The sequence below is a fragment of the Paroedura picta genome, chromosome 8 (genome assembly GCF_049243985.1).
Source record: "Paroedura picta isolate Pp20150507F chromosome 8, Ppicta_v3.0, whole genome shotgun sequence".
Classification (NCBI taxonomy): domain Eukaryota; kingdom Metazoa; phylum Chordata; class Lepidosauria; order Squamata; family Gekkonidae; genus Paroedura; species Paroedura picta.
Window position 1 is genome coordinate 100,636,471 of NC_135376.1, and position 22,772 is coordinate 100,659,242.

At 50.9% G+C, this 22,772-nt stretch overlaps 1 protein-coding gene across 5 annotated transcripts in view; it reads left to right on the plus strand.

Moving 5' to 3' along the window:
* The window catches only part of WDFY4 (WDFY family member 4), a 305,701-nt gene that overhangs the window by 117,438 nt on the left and 165,491 nt on the right, over positions 1-22,772 (plus strand). For all 5 annotated transcript variants that reach the window (XM_077350999.1, XM_077351000.1, XM_077350998.1 and 2 more), the window contains 5 exons: positions 2,629-2,860; positions 4,103-4,257; positions 7,251-7,362; positions 8,334-8,524; positions 21,020-21,172. In XM_077350999.1, coding sequence (XP_077207114.1) covers positions 2,629-2,860; positions 4,103-4,257; positions 7,251-7,362; positions 8,334-8,524; positions 21,020-21,172 — 843 coding nt within the window. The remainder of the gene's footprint in view (positions 1-2,628; positions 2,861-4,102; positions 4,258-7,250; positions 7,363-8,333; positions 8,525-21,019; positions 21,173-22,772) is intronic.

Sequence of the window (22,772 nt, forward strand, 5' to 3'; positions counted from 1 at the left end):
ATATCGTTGTACTTGAAGTTTAAACCCATTACTGCGTGTCCTCTCCTCTGCGGCCAGCAGAAACAGCATCCTGCCCTCCTCCAAGTGACAATCTTTCAAATACTTAAAGAGGGCTTTCATGTCCCCTCTCAACCTCCTTTTCTGTCTCTATCTTCCAGAGTATTTGCCAGTCCTCCCAATTTGGTGTCATCTGCAAACCTGATGAGTAGTCCCTCCACCCCCTCATCTGGATCATTAATAAATATGTTAAAAAGTACCGGGCCGAGCACCGAGCCCTGAGGTACCCCGCTACTCACCTCTCTCCAGTCTGATGAAACACCATTGACAACAACTCTTTGAGTGCAGTTCTCTAACCAATTCCCTATCTACTTAACTATCTGAAAATCCAGATTGCAGTCCATCAAGTTATCCATCAGAACATCACGGGGAACTTTGTCAAAAGCTTTACTAAAATCCAAGTGAATGACATCAACTGAATTTCCACGATACAGCAAACCAGTTACTTGGTCAAAAAAGGAAACCAGGTTGGTCTGGCAGGACCTGTTGGAGACAAATCCATGCTGACTTCCTTGGATCACCAAATTGTCCTCCAGATGTTTGCAGATCGCTCCCTTTAATATCTGCTCCATTATCTTCCCCACAACAGAGGTCAGACTCACTGGTCTGTAGTTTCCCGAGTCATCCTTCCTCACTTTTTTGAAGATCGGAATAACGTTTGCTCTCTTCCAGTCCTCCGGGACATCTCCAGTCCTTAAAGAGGTTCCGAAGATGATTGACAAGGGCTGTGCAAATTCTCTGGAAACTTCTTTGAGCACTCTTGGGTGCATTTCATCCGGCCCAGGTCATTTGAACTCATCCAGTGCAGCTAAATGCCTCTCGACAACCTCTCTATCCATGTCAACCTGCAACCCAGACACTATCCTCTGGCTACTGCCATCTCTAGATGTGCCTAAACCCTTTGACCTGTGGGAAAAAATAGATGTAAAATAGGCACTAAGCCTTTCTGCTTTCTCTGCATCTTCCGTTAGAGTTTGTCCATCCGCACCCAACAGTGGGCCTATTGCCTCCTTTACTTTAACTGAAAAATCCTTTCTTGTTACAATGGGCTTCCCTGGCCAATCTTAGCTCACTCTCAGCTTTGGCCTTTCTGATGATTGATCTACAGTGCCTAGTAACCTGTAGGTACTCTTCTTTAGAGCTCTGTCCTTCCCTCCATTTCCTGAACATTTTCCTTTTCTTTCTTAGTTCCTCTTGAAGTTCTCTGTTCATCCAAATAGGCTTCTTAGAGCTCCTGCAGTGTTTTTGGCTTTCTGGGATTGTCATTGATTGAGCATGCAATAGCTCTTGTTTGAGTAGCGCCCACCCTTCACATGCTCCCTTCCCTTCCAGCATTCTCGTCCATGGTATGACACTCATCATGTCTCTGAGTTTATTAAAGTTTGCCCTAGGTTCCTGTGGAATAAAAATCTTTACAGCATCGGACTGTCTTTTCGCCACCAGTTACTTCCACAACAGAGCGTTCTTTCAGCTTTGGCCCAGCCGCTTCATTAATTCTGGCGCTACTCGTACTAGCCGTCTGCTCATCCCCAGTAGCATATTGGACACCTTCCGACCTGAGGGGCTCATCTTCCGGCGTCATATCGTTTTGTCTTTTGGAACTGTCCGTTGGGTTTTCATGGCGAAGATACCGGAGTGGTTTGCCATTTCCTTCTCCAGTGGATCACCTTCTGTCAGAGCTCTCTGCTATGACCTTTCCGTCTTGGGTGGCCCTGCATGGCATAGCTCATAGCTTCACTGAGCTACGCAAGCCCCCTTGCCATGGCAAGGCAGCGATCCTTGAAGGGGGAGTGAAATGATGCCCATCTTCAAATACTTGAAGGGCTGTCATAGAGAAGATGGATCAGAGTTGTTTTCTGTTGCCCCAGAAGGCAGACCAGTTACAGCAGTTCCTCAGTGGAACAGGCTTCCTTGGGAGGGTGTGGATTCTCCTTCTTTGGACGTTTTTGAGCAGAGGCTAGATAGTTATCTGATAGAAAGGCTGATTTTATAAACTTAGGGTGGCCAACTGTACACTGAGAAATTCCTTGGGCTGTATCTGGAGCGAAAAATAGTGTTTGGAGAAGGGATAGAGCTCAGCAGGGATGCATGGTCACTCCAGGACTTCTGTTTCTTCTAGACATTATGAAATGCCGTGCTATGAAGTAGCCATTTTCTCCATGGGAACTGATCTCTGTAGTCTGGAGCTCTTTGGTTATTCTTGGAGATCTCCAGGTCCTACCTGAACATGCAGAAAGGCCTCTCCTTGGTCTATTCCACTTCAGACTGCAGGCAAAAGCTCACGTGGCTGAAGGCTCCTCCATGCAAAAAAAAAATCCCTTCATGCAGAAAGCTAGTATGATATGAAGCAGGATGCAATTTTATGTGTCGTGTTTTTTGTGTTGTTCAATTTTTATCCAGAATTCTGTCAGAGGTGGCTAAGGGAGCAATCATAAGCTGGTCTACTAAGAAGTTAATCCCATTTAATTCAGTGGGGCTTGCTTCCAGGCTTGTGTTCTTAGGAATGCAACCATACACCCTCCTCCCCAAGGGGGCAATATCAAAAAAATTGTTTCCTTTTCTCTGTTGCAGATGCAATACATCCAGCCGTTTCCAGGCAGCATTGCTTCCATGGATCCGTCTTCTTTTATTGATGTCTATGGCTATGTGGCTACGCCCCGGGTTTGGAAACAGAAATCTCCCTTGACATGGCGCCAGGGCCCCATGCACTTCTTGGAAGAAGCTGTTTCAGGAGAGACTCTGCAGCGCATATTCAAATTGGGCCCAAGATACCGTAGCAACTTCCAGGCTGTAGAACTTGGAGGTATAAGGCCCATATGTGGACCTTGACATGGGTCACCTTTCAAAAGTCTGCTGCGGGGGGCTGGAAAGCTCACTTGACATACTCAGTCTTACTTGTTCTGGGAGTGAATCAGCAGTCACAGTTCAGGGTCCTTTCCTTTCCCATAGGGAGCTTCAGGAAAGGCCCCAGCATGCGCTGATTATCTCTAACAGGCTTAGGCCTGTGTTGTTCAACATACTTATAAATGATTTGGATGAGGGATTAGAGGGGATACTTATTAAATTTGCAGATGATACTAAACTGGGAGGGGTAGCAAACACAACTGAAGACAGCAACAGAATACAGGAGGATCTTGATAGGCTCGAGAAGTGGGCTAAACTGAATAAAATGAAGTTCATTAGGGACAAATGTAAAGTTATGCATTTAGGTAGGAAAAACCAAATACAGCAATATAGGATGGGGGAGACTTGTCACGCAGGAAATACCTTTTTTGCAACTGCTACCAAAGCAGTGTTTTAAAAAACCTGAAGAGTCAATCAAATCTCCACTAAATTTTGGTGGTCTTCAAGCAGCAGCTGGACAGATCCTTCTCCTGGGTGCTTGAGGCTGATCCTGCATTGAGCAGGAGGTGAGACTAGATGGCCTGGATGGCCCCTTCCCACTCTATGGTTCTGTGGACCCTATTGCCCCAATGAAGTTTGATCACAGAAGAGCCTCCTGTTGACCTCATTAGCATTGGAGGGTTTGGGAGTGATCCTCACCTCATCCTGTAGAGCAGTGGTCCCCAAACTTTTTATCACTGGGGACCACTCAACGCTTGAGAATTTTACTGAGGCCCGGTGGGGAGGGGGGTAGTTTACTCCTCTACTCTCAGCCACTGCCCTAACGCTCTCTGATCGCTATGGTAATGTTTAAACATTCCTTCAAAATAAGATACAGACACGCCACAACAATGAACATAAGGAACATTTTATTTTCATGGAAATTTTAACTCATGACAATGACAAATCAATGGGAACCCTGAACTTGTTTCTCTGGATTGAGATAGTCCCATCTGGGAGTGATGGGAGATAATGACTCCCGAAGTGTGTTGTAAAGGGCCGGGGGGGATGAAGTAAAGGGCCGGGGGGAGGGGGAGAAGGCGTCCTTCGCGGCCCACCTTCAATTAGTCGATGGACTACATGTGGTCCGCAGCCCACAGGTTGGGGATCGCTACTATAGAGTACCTCCTTCTCAGTATCCTCCATCCATCTCTTCCTTTAGGAGAAAACTCCTACAGTACCAGTGCACAGACCGGAGCCTTAGTAGTCCAGGAAAAGGTTTCCTTTGGACTCAACATTATGAGTTCCATCTGCACCACCATCAGAGGCATAAGGGACTGCTATGGAGAGGTGGATGGACGCCTGATAGCCAAAGAGGTAAGGCTTTGGGCTCTTTTGCTGCACGAAGAAACTACAGATGATCTTATTCCATGAGGCCATGGCTGCCATCCTAGAAGTGGTCTTTCTAACAGGACAGATTCCACAGTGCCCAACCTCTCCAAAATCATCCAATAAGTTCATTAGTACTGTCTGACATGCAGTAGTTCTGGTAATGATCTGGTGCCCTTGCCTTGCCAGAAGGCCACTCAGTGAAGAATGTGAGATTTTGGAGTGGCACCTTGAGTGTTAAGTTTTCAGCTGCCTCCTCAGGGTCTCCATGGGTGAGCACCAGAAGGTAAATGGTTTCCCATGTTCACCCCTCCCCAGCTTTCCCCCGGTGTCATGCACATCTCTTTTCCAGCATGTTCTTTTAGCCTGCCTTTCTGCTAGACAGAGCGACAGGAAGGGGGATCCTGATCAAGGGGTATATTTGAATGCATCTGAATACAGAAATCCTTCCCTGGAAAAATGCTGAAAGTATCTTGTAGATTAGACTGGGACCTCAGTGTCACTGCTGTTTCCTGATGAGTTGACTCCCCAGATGATGCTCCAACTTTTCAGCACCCCTTCTGCAAAAAGCGGATTTTGGGGGATCCAGCCCACCCTTTGTGTCCCACCCTTCATTGACGTAATCTCCCTTTTTTTGCCCACTTGCAGTAACATTACAATGTCATAACATCATAGAAAAGAGGCTGGATGTCCTGTGGGAGCAGCCTGCTTGCTGCCACCCCCTCCTTCGTTGCCAGCCAAGGCAGTGGCTGCTGATCGTCACACAGCTCACACCATTCCGAAGCACACTAACAGTGGCATCATGTTCCTTGTCAGTGACAGGACCTCCTCTTATTTGGCCCATGCAGAAGTATTACAGCATCAAAACGTTTTTTAAAGAGTGGATGTATTGTGGGGAACAGTTACGATCATTTCAAAGGCCCCCTGTTCTTCCTTAGTCGCCTATTAAGAAAATGGCCAGCAAAGTCTCCCATAAAATCCTAATGAAAATAGTATTCAGTGTGCGATTGTGGGACTGGATACACTAATTCACGACAGTGTGATTCAGTAATTATGTCGCACAGTAAATGGAAACCCTGTACATGTTGAGTTGCCATGATTGTCAAATCAATTATATAATTTCATTATTTTAGATGTTGTCATCAAAAACTCACCAGGAGCTATAGGGTTTGAGAAGGGGTGGTGAGAATGAAGACCTAATACAAGCATGAGGGGACAAAACATACCTCCCCTCCCATAAAGGAAAGGAATTCCATGGATGGGTAATTGCTTGGAGAAGGCTATAGGAAACCTTGCTGCCTGCTTCGTCCCAGTGTTATAAGATTGCCATCACTCAGAGGACAACCTGGGGTGAAGTGGGAGGGGTGAACACAAGACACTGACAACACAAAAGGGAGGGGGTAAGCACACACATGCATGAAGCCACCTTATACTGAAGCAGACCCCTGGTCCAGACCTTGGTGAGTATGCATTAGGACTGTCCCTCCTGCCGGGTCCTTGAGCTGGAGAGGCCAAGGATTGAACCTGGGGCCTTCTGCTTGCTTGCCATGCAGGGGCAATGAGCCCCGCCCCATCAAAACAGGGCCAATCCCCATCATGTGTGTAGCATCGTTTTCTCAGAATTCTATTTTCCCACGCCCTTTCCATGAAGAGGAAGTGTTGGTTGTAATAGTCTGCTTTTCACTGCCTGAAGGAGTCTTATAGAGGCTTACAATGGCCTTCCCTTCCTCTCCCCACAACAAACAACAGAAGAAGTTCCTGACAGAGTAGTTTCTCAGTGGAATAGGCTTCCTCGGGAGGTGGTGGGTTCTCCATCTTTGGAGATTTTTAAACAGAGGCTGGATAGCCATCTGACGGAGAGGCTGATTCTGGGAAGGCTCAAGGAGGCAGCAGTGGATGAGCGATAGGAATGCGAGTGTCCTGCATAGTGCAGGGGGTTGGACTAGATGACCCAGGAAGCCCCTTCCAACTCTATGAGTCTATAATTCTATGACACCCTGTGTGGTAGGTGGGGTAGAGAGAGCTCTGACAGAACTGCTGTGTATGAACAGTTCTAATAGAAGATTCAAATGAGTAGCTGTGTTGGTCTGAAGTAGCACAATAAAATCAGAGTCCAGTAGCACCTTTAAGACCAACAAAGATTTAATCAAGGCGTGAGCTTTCGAGTGCAAGCACCCTTCGTCAGACTATGATCTTCTTACATGACAGGGAATATATGGCAAAAATCAGATCTGTTACATCTGTGTCACAACCAGATACAGCCAATGGCAATCCTTTGTCAAAACAGCCAATGAATCCCCTAGAATTCAGTGTACTTTACAAAGAGAAACCAAAGTGTTGCTGGTAGAGAGATCAAAGGCTCTCACCTCTCCATATGTTGCTTGCTCCATACAGCTGTGAGACATTCCTGCCAGGGAATTGCTGGTCACTATCCCAAGGACAGGGAGTCAAACTCAAAATTCCATTGCAATGCCATATCTTACAGTCATATTATCACAAATAAAATACATAGTGAGGAATATGGATACACAAGTTAAAAAACCTTTGTCCTTGTTGAGTCCAGGGTATGTCAAAGTATTGTGTTGTAATAACTTGCAGAAATGCAAGGACAAAGGTTTTTTATCTCACTATGCATGCTAACCTTATGTAACTTTTGTTTCCACATTCCTCACAATTTATTTTAATTGGGATTATGTGACTGTTATTTTTGCTATATATGCCCTATCATGTAAGAAGATCATAGTCTGACGAAGGGTGCTTGCACTCGAAAGCTCATGCCTTGATTAAATCTTTGGTGGTCTTAAAGGTGCTCCTGGACTCTGATTTTATAGTTCTAATAGAAATCACCCAGCTGGCTGCACATGGAGAATTGAACTCGGGGAATTGAACTCGGCTCTCCAGATTAGAACACCAAGCTGGCTCCCCACAGTTGTTTCTTGCTTTCGCCTCTCTCACATTGCAGTGCTTTCCATATCTTGCAGTTGGAGCTTTCCTCTCGTGATGATATGACACCAGTTTACCTGGCTCGAAATACTGCTGGGAGACTTGCTGGCCCCTTAAGAACAATTGGATCCGTTGCTATGAGCCACAATGGTAAGTGCAAACTGCAGTGTTTAAGAATGAAGCCCCTGGGCCAGTACAGACAAAACAGATATGCTGCAGCGGAGCCCTGAATCTCTCCAGGAGAAGAGGCCTTTGAAACACCAGCCACCCGATAGCCTTTTTCTGTTAGTGGCTCCCACATTGCTGGGGGAAATGTAAACAGATCTGTCTAGCAGAAGATGCTAATTCTACAGTCTGGGGCCCACCCATGAGGTTGAGTCCTGTAAATGTTAGTCACTCAGGAAGGTGACCAGTGGAAAAGAAGCCCAACGGTGCCTGTGGTGAGCTAGAGAGGACTCTGGTAACCTCACCCATACCAGCAGACCCATGGGAGAGGCAACAAGGAATTGATCTCACTCTTACATTTTGTCAGAGTTGCTAGCAGTGATGGGGTGTCTTTAGTCTTCACTTGGAGCTTGTTTCTCTGAAGGTTTGGGGCTCATACAAGATTCAAGTGTCAGCTGGGTTCCAAAGCCAGTTTGAATTGGCCATCTGTCGGGGGGGGGGGGGCTCATTCTGAAAAAGAAAGGACCGGACTTCTTGGGACTTGGGCCTTTTGCTGATGATCAGTTCACTTTTGGATAAAGCAAAAAAAAAAAAGGAGGAAACAAAAAGAGGAGACAGATTCAAAGCTCAAATGGTTACAAGAATTGTTCCACGGTGGGGGGGGGGGGGATAGAGAGCTATTGTGGAAAGAAGGAAGCAATCATTATTTTCAGCTTTTCAAAAAGGTGTCTTGATGCTGGCAAAATGTGCTTTGGTTGTGGACTAGAGGCCTGCCTGCCTGCCTGTCCTGCCTGCGTATCTGATCCCTTTTGTTCTGGTTCAGTTTCTTGGAGCCATAGTCTGTGTTCTTTTGTTCTGAGCAGACCTCAGGATAGTTGATCCCTGCCTCCTATACTCAGACCTAATCAGCAGTGGCGGCACTGCTAAACAGTGTGGTTTTCTGGCCTTCCTTACAGGGACCCGAGTGCTCCAGGCGTGCCCTGCTGCGGTCAGCCTCAGCTACATTGGAGGGCCAGCTCTTCTGCTTGGCCTCCTGAGAATGGCTGGAGACGACAGCTCCCTGTATGCCACTGTCAAAGCCCTCCACTCCATCCTCAACAGCAGCACAATGAGTGAAAATCAGATGAGACAGATGGGTGGGTACCAGGTGAGAAGATAAATCCTTCACTTGCTCCCAGAGAGAAGTCCTTCTTTACAAAGCTTTCAAAAAATGTATCCCGAATCTGCTGTAGAGATGAAATAGGGTTGTCTCTCCCCCCTCCCCCGCCTGTTCGTGCTAGTCAGCTGGGCAGTGTGAGAAAAATGGGGGAGGCAATGCAGCCATGGAGGTTGTTGAGGATGTAATGACATCACTTCCGGGGCCACTAGAAGTGATCCCGTTATGTCACCAGGGACATTCGGCCAGTACCCTGTGATTAAACAATATTGTATGGCGTGAATTTTAGAGAGCCCTTCAGCATGACAGAGAGGCCCCCACCCCATGTGGGTGAACCTCATGGGTAAAAACTGCTAGCATCTCATTTTTAAAATGCCAGATACAGAGAGAGGAGTTTTATGCATGAGACCAAAGGCCATTATAATAAAAAATATAGAGATATATACATTCAAGGAAAATAAGATACAAGCAGTAACAAAGCAAATTACAAGAGAAAATATTTACCCAAAGACTTTAAAAGGTTAGGCATTTTAAAATAGATTAGGCTTCTCCCCAGGAAAACTGTGGCCAGTGGCACTATGGGGAACCTGCAAGGACTTGTGGGGAGGGATTTCACTGTCCCCTAATGACAACCCTCACCTTTCCCTATGTCCTTTGCTCCCACCAAACAATCCACATTTTTATCTGCCCCCCTTCAGCCATGTGTATTATAAATTTAGTTCATGTACAATGCTTTTTGCTACAATGGGGACCAAGAGCAGTTTCTGCATTTCTTTTCTCCTCCATTTTTTGTTTACAACCCTGTGTGGTAGGCTAGTCTCAGTGTGACTTGTGAGCTTCTACATTAGAGTGGTGTCGTGGTTCGGTCCTTGGTGGCTTGGGAACCAGACCGAACCCCGCCATCAGAGGCGCCCGCGATCACGGAGGTAGGGCATGGTGATCACAGGCAAGCCGGCAGCTGGGCGCCCCACCCGATCGTTGAGGTGGCAATGGCCGCTAAAGAACCTCAATGTCCCCCTCCACCTTTTGACAAGGGCCCGGAGATGGCCCTTTGTTCCAGGAAAATGGGCCATCGGGAACCCCGGAAAACCTCGCATATGTGCATGAGTCATGATTGTATCAGCATGTTCCCTCGGGAAGTACTGGGTGGGGCAATACAGCCAAAGGAGGTGGGTTTTGTATAAAAGAGAGCTTCCACCTGGAGTTCGGTGGAAGCTCTTACTCCATACCAGCGGACTCCACGTTGCTGAAATAAAGCTTGTTCCTGTTGTATCGTTCACCAGGCCTGGCGTGACGTTTTCTTCAAAGGGCACCCTGTTTTTTCAGTTAGCAAGCGGGTTCCCGACATCGTAAGAGCTTCCCACCGAACTCCAGGGTCGGCATCGCATCCGAGCGCTTATCGGGACGGATCCAGAGATGGCGTTTTCAAGCAACGAGGCGGTCTCGACCCCCACGAACCCCGGGAACATGGGTTTAATGTCCCCGGGAGATTTCCTCCGAAAATCGGGGGGCCAGGAGCAGCTGTCCGGGACCCCGAGACCCTCGGCAGCGGCGGCCAAGGGAAGGCGCCGGGCCATGGGGTTCCCAAGCACGGCGGGGAGCGCGCCGAGGTCTGGGGGGTTGGCCCCAACCTGGGACACCCAGCTGAGGCAGGCGCTTCGCCCGGTAAGACCTGAGGAATCCCTAGAGGACCTGCGGCGGGCCATGGCGGACTTGGCCAGGCGCTTGCAGGCAGCTGAAGCCCGTGAGCAAGCTCGGGCCGGGCCCGGAGGGACTGGTAATACAACGGCGGAGGGGATCGCGTCGAGTGAGGACGCCTCCAGCGACGAGGACGAGCCCGGTACTGGTGAGCGGGCCCCGGACCCCGACCCGGAGCAGTTTTCAGTCCCGAGTAGGCGAGACGGCCAGCGGAGAGGCGAGACAGCAGAGGATCTCGGGAGAGCAGGTGAGCCGACGGGGCGGCGAGAGCCGGACCAACGCAGGAGCGACGTGCAAGGCAGGGAGCGGCACGGCGTCGTTGGGCAAGTTGGTAGCCGGTGGAGCGGAGCAGGACGAGACGGCGGACGCCGAGAATCCCGGATCCGGAGGGGGTCGGACTACTCTCCAAAACGTTCCCCCCCAGAGCTTAAGGCGCGTTTCGACGGGACGCCGGACGACCTCCCGCAGTTCCTCCTCCATGCGCTGACGCATGCCCGGAGATATGGAGACCGGTATGAGGACTCCGAGGACTTGGTCTGGGGGGTGGCCTCGTGTCTCCAGGGCAAGGCGGGTCAGTGGTACCTGGGGTTGGCCGAGCGCGGCGACCCGGCAACTCAGGACCTGCAGGACTTCGTGGTCGCGCTCCGCCGACGATTCCAGGACCCCCAGGCTGAGGACAAGGCAAAGAGTCGGATCAAGGGACTTCGACAGGGTACTAGGGGGGTTATGGACTATATAGACATTTTCCGGAGGGAAGCAGGCAAGGTGTTCTCCTGGAACGAGGAGACCCAAATCGAGTACTTCCGGGAGGGCCTTAACCCGAAGCTCAGGGAATGGGCCGTGATCAAGGGGACGGAAGAAGATCTGTCTACATTGGAGGGGTGGTGTTTTGTGGTCGCCAAGCTGGAAGCCAGCCTGGGTTGGGCCGCCGCACCCCCCCGGGAGGCCAAAGGCGGGTCAGCCGAGGCGCCAAGACCGGGCCCCGACAACTCTCGCCCCAAACGACCCCCGAACCCCGAGCGGGAAAGGAGACGCCGGGAAGGACTGTGCCTGAAATGCGGGGGGTCAGGACATTTCGCAGCAGCATGCCAACGGCAAGGGGGGGAGGACCGCGGGCTCTCCCAGGGGGGAGGTGCGACACGCCCCCAGCAGGCACGCCGGGCGGAGGACCTCCGCAACGAACCGGGAAGCGTCCAGGCGACGGGAAACGGCCAGGACCTGCTGTAGACGGCGCCGGGCAGCAGGTCCCGCGGTGCGAGGGGAAACCCCTACAGCATGAGGCGCGACCTCCGAACGTGGTAATTTTAGAGCTCCGGAACCCGGAGAACGGACTAAGTTGGGTGGGGGAGGCTCTTCTGGACTCTGGATGCGACCACAGCATGGTCCACCCCCAGATAGCCCGGGCTTTGGGGCTACCGAAGCGCATTCGGAAGGTTCCCCTGGTTTTCGTCCAGATGGACGGCAGCCCGATTCAGGGGGGACCTTTCGGGGAGGAGGTGGGTCCTATCGCCATCCACATAGGGGACCACCAAGAGCTGCGGTGGCTGATCCAGGTCCCCGTAGCGGGATATCGGGCGGTGTTGGGCCTGGATTGGCTGAAGGAACACAACCCCGTGGTGGACTGGCGGGCGGGGACCCTGAAGTTCGACTTGACGGTGGGTGCACGGCATCGGGTCCCCCGCGAGAATTCCAGCCACAAGAGGACGGCGGCGCGTCCCAGGGGAGCGGCGGCGGCGCAGCAGGAGAAACCAGAGCCCGAGGTCCCGCCAGAGTACCGAGACCTCGCAGCCGTTTTCAGCGAGCGGGAAGCGGACGAGCTACCCCCACACCGCCGCACGGACTGCGCTATCAACATCCCAGAGGGGGCGGGTACTGCCCAAAGGGCGCATCTACAAAATGAGTGAGGGTGAGCTCAAGGACCTCCGGGAGTTTTTGGGAAAAAATCTGGCCCGAGGTTTCATCCGGCCCGCTTCCAGTCCCATGGGAGCTCCAGTTTTGTTCGTCCGGAAAAAGGATGGGTCCCGACGGCTGTGCCAGGACTACCGGGGCCTCAACGCCATCGCAGCGGGGAACGCTTACCCCCTCCCGCTGATCCCGGATTTGCTGGCCCGGCTGGGCAAAGGGACTCTGTTCACTAAGCTGGACCTAAGGGAGGCGTACTACCGGGTACGCATCCGGGAGGGGGATGAGTGGAAAACGGCGTTTAACTGTCAATTGGGACAATTCGAATTTAAAGTGATGCCGTTCGGTTTAAGCGGGGCACCTGGGGTTTTCATGAGTCTAATTAATGAGGTGTTGCAGGACCTTCTGTTTCAGGGGGTGGTTGTTTATTTGGATGACGTCCTGATCTACAGCCAAGATCCCCAAGAGCACGTGACCCTGGTGAGGGAGGTGTTAAAGCGCCTGCTGGCAAACCACCTATACGTGAAGCTGGCTAAGTGCGAATTCCACCGTCCCTCCCTGGACTATTTGGGCTACCGCATCTCAGCCCAGGGCATAGCTATGGACCCCGAGAAGGTGCAGGCGGTGCTGGACTGGGAAAGGCCCCGCACCCGGAAACAGCTACAAAGCTTCCTGGGGTTTGCTAATTTTTTTAGAGGCTTCATCCCCAGATACTCCTCCGTAGTGGCTCCCCTCACGGACTTGCTAGGTACCAAGGGGAGAGGTCCTCGCGCCACGCGGCCCAGCGCAGCGCTCGGCTGGAATGAGAAATCGGAGGCAGCGTTCCTGGCCCTCAAGCAAGCTTTCGCGTCTGAGCCCACGCTACTGCACGTCGACCCAACCCAGCCGATGGTGGTACAAGTCGACGCCAGCGACGCAGCAGCCGGGGCGGTTCTCCTGCAGCGAGACCAGGCGGGACAGCTGAGGCCGGCGGCCTACCTCTCACGAAAATTCGCCGAAACGGAGCGGAACTGGTCTACCTGGGAGAAGGAGGCGTTTGCGATTAAGTTCGCCCTCACCGAATGGCGGCATTGGCTGGAGGAAACAGAGGAGCCGTTCGAGGTCTGGACAGATCACAAGAATCTGGAGGCGCTCCGGCAACCGCGATCCCTGAACGCCAAGCAGATGAGGTGGGCGGAGTTCTTTTCGCGGTACAATTTCAAGCTGGGTCACATCCCCGGCAAAGAGAATTTCCTCGCGGACGCCCTCTCCCGGCTGCCGCATCATGGGGAGGGGTACGCTCCCTGCACCAGGTCTGTGTTCGGTGAGGAGCAGCTGGGACGGGGGGTCGTCACTAGGCGTCGGGCCAGGGGGGAATGGGAGCCCGACCCGGCGACCGCCCCGCTCCGAGACCGCCTAGTGGCAGCCTACGGGACAGACGAGGAGCTGGCTGAGCTCCGGGACTCTTTGATTTTGGACTCCGGTCTCTGGCGGAGGGGGGAGGCTGTCTACGTCCCGGAAGGGCTACGACGGGAAGCCCTCAGCCTCTGCCACGATGCTAAGACCGCCGGGCACTTCGGTTTCGTAAAATCCTGGAAGTTGGCCCGGCGGCGGTTTTGGTGGCCCAGTCTGCGGCGGGACACAAAAGCTTACGTCAGTGGTTGTCCTGTCTGCCTGACCTGCAAGCCGGGGGTTGGCAAGCCGAAAGGGCTGCTGCACCCGCTCGAGGTCCCGACCCGGCCGTGGTCAGTGATCTCCATGGACTTTATAACAGACTTGCCTCCCAGCAAGGGGAAAACGGTGATCTGGGTGGTGGTAGATCTATTTTCCAAACAGGCCCACTTCATTCCTTGCGCCAGTGTCCCCAGTGCTTCACAGTTGGCTCGGATGTTCCTGGATCACGTGTTCCGACTGCACGGGCTGCCGGACAAGGTGATTTCCGATCGGGGCTCACAATTCGTGTCCCGGTTTTGGCAAGCTTTCCTGCGCCTGTTAGACATCGAGCAAGGGCTGAGCTCCGCTTACCACCCCCAGACGGACGGGCAGACCGAGCGGGTTAATCAAGTACTGGAGCAGTACTTGCGGTGTTTCGGTTCCTATCATCAAGACACCTGGGTGCCCCTGCTCCCCCTGGCCGAGTTCGCGTACAACAACGCAGACCACAGCAGCACGGAGATGTCGCCTTTTGCCGTCGTCTACGGTACAGACCTGAGACACTTCCCGGAGCTTGGAGAGGTCCCCGCCCGGGAATCGGCCGACCTTCGCGAGTGGGGGAAGCGTGCCGGGAGCTGCTGGAAGTCGCTGCAGGAGCAGCTCCACAAAGTCAAGGCAGCGCAGAAAGAGGACGCCGACCGGAAGAGACGACCAGCTGAGGAGATCCGACCGGGGGATCGAGTTTACCTTTCCACCCGGAACCTCCGGTTGAATTTGCCCAGCAAGAAGCTAGGCCCTCGGTTTTTGGGGCCTTTCGAGGTCTTGGCCCCGATCAACGAAGTTTCGGTCAAGCTCAAGCTCCCCAAGAACCTCCGGCACATCCATCCCGTCTTTCACGTGAGCCTTCTAAAAAAAACTCCGGACGGTGACGTTTGGCACCCCGTGTTTTCCCCGCCAGCGCCCGAGGTCCTGCCGGGGGGGGAGCACCACGAGGTGGCGGATATCCTGGACTCTAGACTCCACAGGGGGAAGTTGCAGTACCTCGTGGAATGGAAGGACTTCGCTTTGGGGGACCGGGAATGGGTCTGGGCAGCGGACGTCCTTGCGCCCCGACTCACTGAACGTTTCCACAAGCGGTATCCTGGCCGTCCCGGGGGGTTGGAGAATGGACCTTTGGGGGGGCAGAATGTCGTGGTTCGGTCCTTGGTGGCTTGGGAACCAGACCGAACCCCGCCATCAGAGGCGCCCGCGATCACGGAGGTAGGGCATGGTGATCACAGGCAAGCCGGCAGCTGGGCGCCCCACCCGATCGTTGAGGTGGCAATGGCCGCTAAAGAACCTCAATGTCCCCCTCCACCTTTTGACAAGGGCCCGGAGATGGCCCTTTGTTCCAGGAAAATGGGCCATCGGGAACCCCGGAAAACCTCGCATATGTGCATGAGTCATGATTGTATCAGCATGTTCCCTCGGGAAGTACTGGGTGGGGCAATACAGCCAAAGGAGGTGGGTTTTGTATAAAAGAGAGCTTCCACCTGGAGTTCGGTGGAAGCTCTTACTCCATACCAGCGGACTCCACGTTGCTGAAATAAAGCTTGTTCCTGTTGTATCGTTCACCAGGCCTGGCGTGACGTTTTCTTCAAAGGGCACCCTGTTTTTTCAGTTAGCAAGCGGGTTCCCGACAAGTGGGGGGCTTTTCGCACGCCTTCAAATCGCACAATGGTTGCCAATTGAAAACGCTACTGATTTGCCATTATGCACAATGTCGTTGACAATCTGCCACACACCTGAAACCGATCCGCAAAAAGCGCTTCCTTGTAGCGCTTTCAGGGAAATCCCCAAAAGTGGATTCACCCTCCGGAAAGCGCTACACTCCTGCAACCAATCTGCAACACTAGCGGGAAAGTTCTGTGCGTTACCATTGTTGTGGTTTCTACAAAGTCCCTCCCCCTGGCTCTCTCCTCTGATCTTCCGGCGAAGCGATCGCCATTTTTTTTTCTCCGAGCGAGCGGAGTTCAACCCACCAGCAAGCCTGTTTAGAGGCTTCCCCGGCTTCAGTCCCTCCCCAGAGCTGTTTAGTCACTAAGCACAAACAACAGAGAAGCCCGTTTGCTGATGTATTTTCCCTTTATTTTTTACACTGTTTTCGGCCGAAAATCGGGCCCGTGAGGGGGGGGGTTCACTTGGGGGGAGCGTGGCAAAGATGAAACGACAGCTCAAACACACCTGCCAGCTGATGGGTCTCTCCGTTGCAACGAATCAACACATATTCGTTGCAATGGGTGTTTTTTTTTAAAAAAAAAACCTTTCTTAAAGGGAAAGGGGCTGTTTGGGAGCATGCTAACGGCTGCCCATTGGCTGCTTGACGGCCAGGGGCGGGACGAGCTCGGCAATAGCGCTTCCTTTCTAGCGATTTTTGCCGAGACCGGAAGCCTGTGGGAAACGATAGAAACGCAACTGGATTCCACTACAAAGTCAGGTATGCATAATGACGAATTGCACTATTTTAAATGGCGATTTTTCGTTCAGCAAACAATTTGCTACAAGGATCCCGGTGCGGAAAGCCCCTGGGAATTCATATCTGGGTTTCTGTGATCCTCAGCTGAAACTCTAGCTGCTACATCACATTGAAGTTGATGTTTAGTTTATAATGGTCAAAGTCCAGCAGAATCAGATGTATACAAACAACAACAAGGCAGTTCTAAAAGTGTGTGTGCGCATGCCTGTGTGTATATAAAATAATACAAAAAAGTAAAGTTAGAAAATATGGTGCACCATGCCTTCCAGAGGACAGCTGCTGTTGAATCTCCCAGTTTTAATTTTTTAAAGTATTTTTAGATTTCAGATTTTTCTGCCAACCCGAGGTAGTTTTTCAAATATGTCTTTTCCATTCATGGCTCCAATCACATGATTTAAATATCCCCAGACTGACTGAGCTGACTATTAAAATTTACAAGTGGGGCCCCACAAGACTCATTTTTAAAAAAAATTATTTGATTTATATACTACCCTTCCCTGCAACATTTCGGGCGATATATAAATGGCCCCATGGCCAACTCCCCTTACCCACAAAGCTTTGGTGCAGCTCCCTTCCAATCCTTCCCTCTTTCCTGTCACAGTGCTTGTCACGGCTCCAGGCCTTCCCCATGGCCGGGCCCAGAGCAGCTCCAGGTCTCCGCCGCCCATACAGTACTTGTGAAGAGAACGGTATGGTCCGGGAGAATTTACACGCACACACACACACACACACAAACACCGATTTTTGTTTTTTAGTTTCAGAACTTTCTGCAAACCTATGAGGACTCCCAAGTCTGCAAATTTAGATACCTGCGAATAGGGTCCCCCTTCACTATTAGGATATATGATGATTCCATTTCAGCATCAAGTCCTATCAACCCTCCTGTCCCACACTTCTCTTTTATACTACCAGTAGTATTGAACATCTAGGCAAATGGAAATGGGAAAAGGAGGAACTGGAGGGGCAGATTTACACCAGCCTGAATCTGTCATCGGGGGCAGCCAGAGCCAGCGTTTTTGCAGTGGTGGGACTGCCATATCCCTTGGGGCTTGCTTACTCCCTCTAGGATGTCAGGCCCCCAGCCCATCCCCGGCCGGGCTTCTAACCATACCTTTGATCTTTTTGATTGTTTTTACATTCTGTTTGTACCCAGATGACTTTTATAAGGGTCCTTTAGGATGCCAAATATGCTATGCTTTCAGCTTTTGTGCTTCTGGAATTTTATTAGCTGGGTTTTTTATATTTTGTTAATATTTATTATTATTAACAATTGTGAGCCACCTCGACTGGATGTCTGAAGGAGTAGGACCTGCATTTTCTAAATAAATACCCGCTTGAATGTAGTGTGATCAAAAAACACCAATGAATGCAAAGCAAGTGAAATAAAAAGGAAGAATTCAGCTAATATGTGGGTTTTTATAGTAATAGTATGAGTCAGTCCTATACTTCAACTAGAAGTGATCCCGTTATGTCACCAGGGACATTTGGACAGTACCCTGTGATTAAACAGTATTGTCTGGAGTGAATTCTAGAGAGTCCTTCAGAATGACAGAGAGGCCCCCACCCCCTGTGCAGGCCCTTGCCTGGTGGAATGAGCTCCCAGAAGAGCCGCAGGACCTGCTGGAGCAATACAATTATCCAGGGCCTGTAAGATGGAGCTCTTCCTCCAGGATTTTGGTTGAGGCCAGGTCAATGATTAAGGAAGATCATGGGTTCCCCCTCTGTTACTCTCTGATGGTGACCATGTCCTTCTGGGTTGCTGTTGGATGGTGGGCAGCTGTGGGCAGGGGGTTTATTATTATTATTATAATTATGACCCAATTATAATTATAATTATTATAATTACTAGGGGCACAGCCCTTTGTTCTTAAGAATACAACGGGCGCTAGAGCTTGGCAGTGGGAAGAGGAAGAGGAGGAGTTGTCCAGTCTGTAAGGCCATGGGGTTGAATGTGTGTGTTGTGTGGGAGGTTGTGGTGGTGTGGTAGCAAATGAGGGCATGGGTGTGGAGATATGGGTGTCAAGAACCTGTGGTGTGGAAAGTTCGTTGATTGTGGGAGAGGACTGACCTTTGGGAATTGTGGCATAGTGGTTACAGATGAGCTTTCCAGAGCCTTGTCCTCAGATATGTGAAGGGAAAATCAGACTGGAGACTCTTCTTAGAGGAAGATTACATGGCAATCAATTCCCCCCAGTTCTGCATTATTTCCCTTCTTGTGTGAATTAGGCCACATGAACCGAAATGACCCTCTGCCCTAATACTCCTGGGGTAGTCACAGTACACAGGTGTCTACCCTTTTCCTTCTTTTCCATTTTTTCACTGTTGATAAAATGCTATGTACCCACATGATGGTTGCTCCTTAGAAGAATGGATTTTTGTACCCTATTGCTTACTACCCAAAGGAGTCTCAAAACGGTTCACAAACACCTTTTCCATTCGTCTCTCCACAATAGTCAACCTGTGAGGTATGTGGGGTTGTGAGAGGTCTGAGAGAACTGGGAATGGGCTGCAGTGACCCAACAGGCCTCAGGTGTCTCAAAGCATTTTCCGATCATCTTCCCATCCTCTCCCTCTCCCTATTTACAGTTTCAGGCTGTAAGCATTTATTTAGATCTTCCTGCACTTAGGACTCATAGGACTGATGCTGGTCTATCTGATCCCTTTTGTATTCTGTGCCCCAGAATACAAACAGTTGCTGGTAAGGGCTGGCCATAGCCCATAGCCCAGGAGGGACACACCTGCACCACTCCCTCCCAACTGCAGGCAAAAGTGGCTCCTTTGAAGGCTGGACTGTACGATTTTGAAGTCCCACCTCCAAACCTCCAGGAATATTTCTAACCCTGGGGTAGCCAAGCTCCAGGTGGGGCCTGGAGAGCTCCTGGAATCACAGATCACCTGCAGAGTATAAAGATCAGCTCCCCAGGCAGAAAGGGCTACTTTGGAGAGGGTTGTGGTAGAGAAGAAACATTTAAGGCCTCCAACACAGGTTGTTGTTGTTGAATTGAAAGACTTGAGGCCTACTGCACAGGGTTGTTGTGCAGATGAAACAGGAGAAAAAAACAGTTTCATCTGCAGAATTACGCTGTGCAGTGGCCTCAAACCTGCAGAGAGTTGCAAAGAAGAAAGACACATGGCTTGGCTGTGTCTAACCCCCGGCCAGAGCAGCATTTTAAGTGAGAAGGGGCTTTTCTGTGGCCTCCCTCTTGGGAAATACCTCCCTCCCCTCAGTCAGGGCCTGTCAAAGGCTCCTTCGTAGCAGGCCTGAAGGGGGGGGGGGACCTCCTGCCAGCTCTGTCAGGGTTCTGAGGCAATTCACAGTTGGACATGACAGTTAGGACAGCCTTGGGGCGAAAAGGGCTGGCACAGCCTCTGTTCTCATCCCCCTTGGCAGCCCTGCTGACCTCCTCTCCCTGCGGTGGTCAGGAGCAGACTGGCAGCCATTTCTCCAGATTGCCCCTGGCTGGATGGAATTTTGGTCTGTCCTGGTGAGGCGCCAATTGGAAGGCGCTTTGCGCCTTCCGATTGGCCCCTCCACTTGTCAGTCCAGGGCCATGGGACCAATTGTTGCCCTTCCTCATCACGGACTGAGCCCACCCCAACACCCATTACTGTTTTATTAAGAGGGAAAAGATTAGGTTTCAAAGCCCGCCCGTAAGGACAGGCTTTGAAGGGGCCGGGGCACCCCCCCACTCCCCGGTCTGAGGCCCACGGGAATCCTTCCCTGGCCGCCCCCCTCCCCGGGGTCCCCCTGGCTTCCATGCAGGCCTTGGAGCTCCGAGGCCCGCACGGAAGGCTCCCCCGCCTGGCCACCTATCTGGCATATCCCCGGGCAGGTGTGTAATGGGGGCAGGGGGTGTTGGCGGTTCGGGAGGCGCAGGGTGCCTCGCGACTCGTCAGTCCGTGGCCAAGGGGCCAATGGCTGATTTTGATCCCGGACTCAGCCCACCCCCACCCCCCCTTAGCCTTTTATTCATACTGCGGAGCGCAGTATAAAGATTATATTTATATTTATTTCCCGCCACTCTCGGCAATGACGGCTTGTGGCGGGTTACAGGATAAAATATACTAAACTAAAATCGCTATTTCCCTTAAAACCAACAATTAAAAACTACACAACAACCGGCGGCAGCCTACCTGCCTCGCTGGGGAATCAGGGAGAGTATGACCCCCACCGATGGCATATGGTGGGGGAACTTTGGGGAGGCCCATAGATCTTCTCTTCATCCTGGTCTCAACCATAAGCCTGGTGGAAGAGCTCCATTTTCAGGGCCCTGTGGAAAGCCAGGAGCTCCCGCAGGGGAGTTTAGGGGAGTTGATGGCTATAGGGGTTATAATTTTATCCTGTATCTTAAATGTTGTATTAATTTTTGTTGTGAGCTGCCACAAGCTGGCTATGCCAAGAGCGGCAGCATATAAATATATAATTAATAATGAATGAATGAATGAATGAATGAATGAATGAATGAATGAATGAATGAATGAATGAATGAATGAACGAACGAATGAATGAATGAATGAAATTGTGTTTCCTGATGGATGGAGGGAATGCCCCCTAAGTATAGCCAGAAATCGGAAATGGGGCAGAAGCATGAACTTTAACAGTAACTATATTCAGCCAGCTCTTCCCAGAGGCCATGCTTATAACTGAAGCTTTGCTCTGCAAACTCCTCATGACGGTGAGGTTGGGGTGGGGTCTGTGTCATTTGCGGGAGTTCCTAAGTGAATCCTGTCCATGACAGATCTTAGCGTATCTTCTGGAAAGAAAGACACATCTGTTAAACGGCAGAATTCTGGACCTGATCCTTTCCATCGGGGGCACAGCTGAGACTAGCTTGGAATCCATAACCATCCCAAACCTAGAAGCCTTCCAGTCTGTTCTCTGCAACTTTGAGGTAAAGTTAACCAATCCCATTTATTATGTTGTCTTGTGTGCACAGAGAAACCCCTAGACGACCTATTAGGTGCCCCCATTTCCCTGCCTGAGGAGGGCATCCTGACTGGAAACAGAACACGGTTTCAACTTCTCACCTTTTCTGGTGGCAGAGCAGAACCTCCCCAGGTGCTTCCCCCAGCAGCGGTTCCTTTTGTTTCTGTTTTCATTCTACTAATCAAATAATCAGTTTTGCTACAGTCCTAGATCAATAGACAAAAATGTAGTCAACAAAGTCAACAACAAAGAAAACCTACAATAAAAAGTTCATAGCCTCATTAATGTGACTTTCACAACACTTCTGTAGCTAATAAGATTTAACCAAATAATTTTCAAATTAACCTGACCAAAGCACAGAATTTAGCTACCTTAAACTGGTGTCCTTGCAACGATCTGTCCGGAGAAAGGAGAAAGAGAAGAAGAGATCTTTGATCAGTCCCAGAGTATCCCTCCTGGAGGTTCTCTGCCCAAACTCCTTGGCAACCCCCAGAGGTCTCTGTGGCTGCCTGGAGAAAGGAGGCAAGGGGGGACTGCAAGGCATTGGGGGTAATGGAGGCTGGATCAGCATAGCCAAGCAGAGCTGGCATGCTCAGAGGACCAGCTGGAGCAGAACAGTGCCATGCAGACCACTGGGGCAGGGTTACATATTCACTGGTTAACAGTGGTGGTGGCCTCTAATCTGGAGAGCCGGGTTTGATTCCCCACTGTGAAGTTTCTGCAGATTGCCCCAATAATGAATCCTTGACTTGACGCAATAAATCAATCTATTTATTTATTTATCCACATGCAGCCAGCTGGGTGACCTTGGGCTAGTCACAGTCTTGATAGAGCTGTTCTCTTTGCAGAGCAGTCCTTTTAGGACTCTCTCAGCCTCACCTCCCTCACAGGGCATCTGTTGCGGGGAGAAGGCGATTGTGAGCCGCTCTGATACTCCTTCAGGTCGTGAAAAGCAGAGTTTAAAAACAAACTGCTCTTCTTCTTCCACAAAGCTTGGAAGCACGGGATGAGATCAAAGACCTTAGGGTTACCAACTCTGGTTTGGGAAATTCCTGGAGATTTTGGAGGTGGAACCTGGGGATGGCAGGGTTTGGGGAGGGGAGGGAGCTCACTGAGGTAGGATGCCATGGAGTCCGTCCTCCAAAGCAGCCATTTTCTCCAGGGAACTTTTCTCTGAGGTCTGGAGATCAGGAGTGATTCTGGGAGATCTCTAGGCCCATCCTTGAGGCTAGCAATCCTACCTTTGATGCCTGAACCCCAAGCTACTATTCATGCCCCTCCTTCTACCGACTATAGAGACGGACTCCCTGCATCTGAACTTTTGGATCAGGAAGTGGGTGCGATGGGATCTGGAATCTATGTTTCCAGCTGCAAATGATCAAAGTATCCACAAGTATTCTTGGTATTGTCTTTATTGTTGGGGTGCAGTTGAATTTTGTACTTGTGAATTGCTTTGGAGAAAGGTGAGATATAAAATTTTAAGACCCAAACAATGAGGAGGAGTTGTTACCACTTCCCAGATGAGAGAATGGAAACGCAATATCAGGAGTCTCCTCTGAACCCCC